At 29.6% G+C, this 5451-nt stretch overlaps 1 protein-coding gene across 2 annotated transcripts; it reads right to left on the minus strand.

Annotated features, from left to right (window-relative positions):
- Positions 1-2308: 2308 nt before the first annotated feature.
- LOC122516592 (piggyBac transposable element-derived protein 4-like) lies at positions 2309-4708 on the minus strand. 2 transcript variants are annotated; one of them, XM_043634529.1, is made up of 3 exons: positions 4588-4708; positions 4196-4511; positions 2309-4115 (listed from the first exon to the last, which is right to left on the minus strand). In XM_043634529.1, exon 3 carries the CDS (start codon positions 4097-4099, stop codon positions 2396-2398), a length of 1704 nt encoding a protein of 567 aa, XP_043490464.1. In that variant the 5' UTR covers positions 4100-4115; positions 4196-4511; positions 4588-4708; the 3' UTR covers positions 2309-2395. The 2 variants fall into 2 exon arrangements, with proteins under 2 accessions (XP_043490464.1, XP_043490463.1); XM_043634528.1 differs by having other exon boundaries at positions 4196-4708.
- Between the last annotated feature and the right edge of the window lie 743 nt (positions 4709-5451).

Genomic DNA, 5451 nt, shown 5'->3' on the forward strand with positions numbered 1-5451 from the left:
CTTTTAATGCTCTAAAATCGTATGCTGAACATAAGTATTTAAAACATATAGGTTTTCTAAAAAAAAAAAAAACCATCTGTACACATAAATTTTAATTTCTCAAAGACCAACTTATTTTAAATGTTTTAAAATAGCCAATTTAAAGCTCTTTCAATGCCCAACAACATGATGTCAAGCAAAAGAATTTAAAATACATAGGGTGTCTAAAAAAAAGGAGAACTTTGTACACAAAAACTTTAATATCTCGAAAACTAACAAATTCTAAAATGTTAAAACATGGTCATTTTAAAGCTCATTTAATGCTCTAGAACCAGATTTAAAACTTAAGTATATAAAATATAGTGTTTTAAAAAATAAATTAGTAATCAGTAAACAAAAACTTCAACAACACGAAAACAAGCAAATTTTAAAATGTTTTAATATTGTCATTTTAAAGCTCTTTAAATGCTCTAAAATAGTATGCTAAACTTAAGTATTTAAAACTTATAGGTTTTCTAAAAAAAAAAAGAAACAAGCTGTACACATAAACTTTAATTTCTCAAAGACAAACTTATTTTAAAATGTTTTAAAATAGCCCTTTTAAAGCTCGTTTAATGCCCAACAACATGATGTTAAGCAAAAGTAATTAAAATACATAGGGTGTTTAAAAAAAAAGAAGTACTTTGTACACAAAAACTTTAAAATCTCGAAAACTAACAAATACTAAAATATATACCATGGTCATTTTAAAGCAATTTTAATGCTCTACATACTAGCTAAAAACTTAAGTATTTAAAATATATAGGGTTTTTAAAAAAAAAGAAGGAATCTGAAAAAAAAACTTTATTTACTCAAAAACTAGCATACTTTAAATGATTTAATATGTTCATTTTTAAGCTCTTTTAATGCTCTAAAATCGTATGCTAAACTTTAGTATTTAAAACTTATAGGTTTTCTAAAAAAAAGAAACCATTTGTACACATAAAATTTAAATTTTAAAGACAAACTTATTTTAAAATGTTTTAAAATAGCCAATTTAATGCTCTTTTAATGCCCAACAACATGATGTCAAGCAAAAGAATTTAAAATACATAGGGTGTCTAAAAAAAAAATTACTTTGTACACAAAAACATTAATAACTCGAAAACTAACAAATTCAAAAATGTTAAAACATGGTCATTTTATAGCTCTTTTAATGCTCTACAACCAGATTTAAAACTTAAGTATTTAAAATATATAGGGTTTTTAAAAAAAAAATGGAATCTGTACACAAAAACTTTATTTACTCAAAAACTAGCATATTTTAAAATGTTTTAAAGTGTTCATTTTTAAGCTCTTTTAATGCTCTAAAATCGTATGCTGAACATAAGTATTAAAACATATAGGTTTTCTAAAAAAAAAAATACATGCTGTACACATAAACTTTAATTTCTCAAAGACAAACTTATTTTAAAATGTTTTAAAATAGCCCTTTTAAAGCTCTTTTAATGCCCAACAACATGATGTTAAGCAAAAGTAATTAAAATACATAGGGTGTTTAAAAAAAAAGAAGTACTTTGTAAACAAAAACTTTAAAATCTCGAAAACTAATAATACTAAAATGTTAAAACATGGTCATTTTAAAGCTCTTTTAATGCTCTACAACCAGATTTAAAACTTAAGTATTTAAAAAATATAGGGTTTTTAAAAAAAAAATGAATCTGTACACAAAAACTTCAATTACTCGAAAACTAACAAATTTTAAAATATTATAACATTGTCATTTTAAAGCTTTTTTAATGCTCTAAAATCGTATGCTGAACATAAGTATTTAAAACATATAGGTTTTCTAAAAGAAAAGAAACAATTTGTACACATAAAATTTAATTTCTTAAAGACCAACTTATTTTAAAATGTTTTAAAATAGCCAATTTAAAGCTCTTTCAATGCCCAACAACATGATGTCAAGCAAAAGAATTTAAAATACATAGGGTGTCTAAAAAAAAAGGAGAACTTTGTACACAAAAACATTAATAACTCGAAAACTAACAAATTCAAAAATGTTAAAACATGTTCATTTTAAAGCTCTTTTAATGCTCTAAAATAGCATGCAAAACTTAAGTAATTAAAATTTATAGGGTTTTTTAGAAAAAAGAAGGAATCTGTACACAAAAACTTTATTTACTCAAAAACTAGCATATTTTAAAATGTTTTAATATGTTCCTTTTTAAGCTCTTTTAATGCTCTAAAATCGTATGCTGAACATAAGTATTTAACACTATTCCTACCGACACTTCACGTATACCTATTCCTACCGCGGCTGGTCAAATGACCGGTCTTTCACAACTTATATTTTTCAATATTGAATGCAGACCAATGGCCAGCTTACCAGTATAAAAATATATTTTCTTTTATTCAAGAGTACATAATCTACATTTTATTCGTTTTCGTCGCATTTTTTACAAATGGGCTTCTCAACTGTACATTTTCCGCATACGTACTTTTTACATTTTAGACAGATTTTGTTCGTCTTATTATCTTTACAATACCTTATCTGACATGTTTTCCGTTCACGAGAACCTGTACTTGTACTTGCGATGGGTATTGGTTGATTTTTTTTGCCGAGCTCTTGTTGGTATTCGATGGCAAGTTCTTCTGCCAATTGAAATAGAAATTCCTGTCTTGTAATTTCTCCTCCCGTAGTTTCTTTATATAACACCCATGCATTTATCCCGGCTAAATCCAAGATATTAAAAAATACTTGCAAAGGCCATCTCCGAGATTTAGATTTTACCGAATAATTTCTGGCCATTTGGTCGGTCACATCTACGCCAAACTTGGTGCTATTATATAATTGAATTGTCTCCGGTGTTCGGGTGTCATTTTTTTCAATTTGTACGGAGTTGTGCATTGAACTGAGAATTAGAACTTTCTTTCTTGGTTTGGCTTTGTAAACTGTCAACATACAATTATTTGAGCGATAGAGTTTGGTTGAAAAAAGTGCCATGTCGTCATTTTTCAGTTTTGCCAGTCTTGGTAGCTCTTTTCTATTTGCTCTAATTGTCCCAACAATCGTAGTTTTTTTTGCTAAAAGTTTTGTTGCTAAAGGTAGGCTTGTAAAAAAGTTGTCCGTGGTTATATTTCTTCCACATCCTACATACGGTTTTGCTAATTTCATAGTGACAAACTCTCCAAGAGGAACTGAGGGTTCTCTACTTTCATCTTTTCCCAAATATGGAAAGCCGTTTATTATATATTTGCTACGCACATCGGATGCTAACCAGAATTTTATACCAAATTTGTCCGGTTTATTGGGCATGTATTGAGTAAATCTACACCTTGCTTTCGTTGGAAACAATTGTTCGTCAATAGTAATATATGGTCCTGGTTTATAACAATTCTGACTGTTGTCAATAAACTTGTACCAAACTTCGGAAATCATAGCAAATTTATCGGTTTGTAACCGTTGGTTTCGTTGATTTCTGTCGTCAAATCGAATAAATCTCATAATCTCCGTAAAGTCATGTCTACTCATAGTATTTGAGAAAAAAGGCGGGCCCCACTTTTTATTCCATAGAAGTGCTATATCTATATTCTTAGCCTCATATGCGCCGCGTGCATACAGAATTGCAAAAAATGCATATAACTTTGCAGTAGATAGTTCCCATTTATATCCCAACACTCTAAATGCCTCTGCCTCTGTGCACTTTCTTATAAGTTCGATTATATTCTTATCAATTATCACAGAAAATGCCGTCCTAACTTCGCCTTTCATAATATTACGTTTACTGTACCCAGTCGGGCCTGATGTTTCCCTAAAAATATTATGACCAGGTGCTCTTCCAGGATTAGACCCTATTTTTACTTCGTGCCAAACAGTTCCGTCCATCGCAATTTCGCTTACTTCTTCCTCATTCTCACTATCGGAACTAACTAAGAATCTCCTTCTCTTTCGTCGTCTACGTACGTTCGAAATATTCTCTTCGTTCTCATCGGTGTTCGAATCTGTTTCAAGTGGATCATAATTTTCCGTATTGTTATTTTCCATATCCAGAATTTCCTGATCATCTTCAGAACATTCTGCATCGATATCATTTATTCTCTCTAATAATACATTCGCACTCCTCAAACGTCTTGCCATTTTGGGGACAAATATTCTACAAAAATAAAAACTAAAATATGAAAATGTAAATCAAAATAGATAAAAAAAGAATAAAAGATAAAATGTGAAACTTACTGCGAAGTATTGTTAGTCTTGTTCACTATTTTGAAAATGGCACTTATAACACGTAATACGATATAAAATATTACAAAATAATAATAAAAGACTGCCAAGTATGCTCTTTGTGACTTTCACGTTCGATGCACTCTGTTCGTGTCGCAAGACTATACTGATTTGAATTCGTGAGAAGACGTCTATACACTTCCTTCAGTTACAAGTTTATTTATTTTACGTCATAGTAGATGAGATGGCGTAGAACATTCGAGGATCTTGACCGTATCGGATATCAATCAAGCAAATAAACACCGCTAGCCCGATAGTCGAGTGAGAACTGTAAACACTTGGAAGTGCCGTAAACCATTTTCTGGAAGGCACTTATCGGATAAAATGTGTCATAACTACATTACCTTTCGTTTGTAACGACTTTATAGTTTTGGCATTGAGTCTTAGAGAGAAACTCTTACATAAATGTATAAATCGTACTACCGGTCAAATGACCGGTCGTGGTAGGTAAGACAGACTACAAATTTTTCTAGGAAAATAAACAATAGAAAAATAAGTGAATATTGAAAAATATATCATACATATATATGAGGAAAAGTAGTAAAGTTTAAAGGCGATTCACATACGTTGAATGTAGGAAATTCCAAATGAAAATTTAAAAACGGTCATTTGACCGGTCCTGGTAGGAATAGTGTTAAATAATATTTACTCAAAGTATTAAAAATCTTATTATTCCTGCATAGGTGTTCAATCAATGTACTGGAAAAGAGAGCGTATGATTTTTCACTACGATAAGAAGAATCCAATAACACTAATCATGAAAGATTTAGGAAGACACCGGTAAAATTGTTCCGTTCTCACACTGGAAGGAAACCATGTACAATAATATTCTATAAAAAAAACTAAAGAAGGAATCAATCCTGATTATTACAAATATAAGGACAAAAAAAAATCCAGTTATATAAAGAATTCTATTCTTAAACAAATTTTATTGCTAAGCCTCGTACCAGGTAATGAATGATAATACTGTAAATCAACTTCCTAGAAAATATTAAAGACTTGTATCAACGAATTTTTTTTTCGTATAGATGCCATGTGAATCATTTTGCAAATAAAATGCAGCAGCAGTTTAAAGGATCTTTTAAAAGGCAAACAAAATTACCATGTATTGGGAAGGAAACAATATTATAATAATTTCTTAAATAATATTTACTCATAGTATTAAAGATCTTATTATTTCTGCATATGTGTTCAATCAATGTACTAAA

This window comes from Polistes fuscatus, unplaced genomic scaffold (assembly GCF_010416935.1).
Source record: "Polistes fuscatus isolate 324 unplaced genomic scaffold, CU_Pfus_HIC Scaffold2, whole genome shotgun sequence".
NCBI lineage: Eukaryota > Metazoa > Arthropoda > Insecta > Hymenoptera > Vespidae > Polistes > Polistes fuscatus.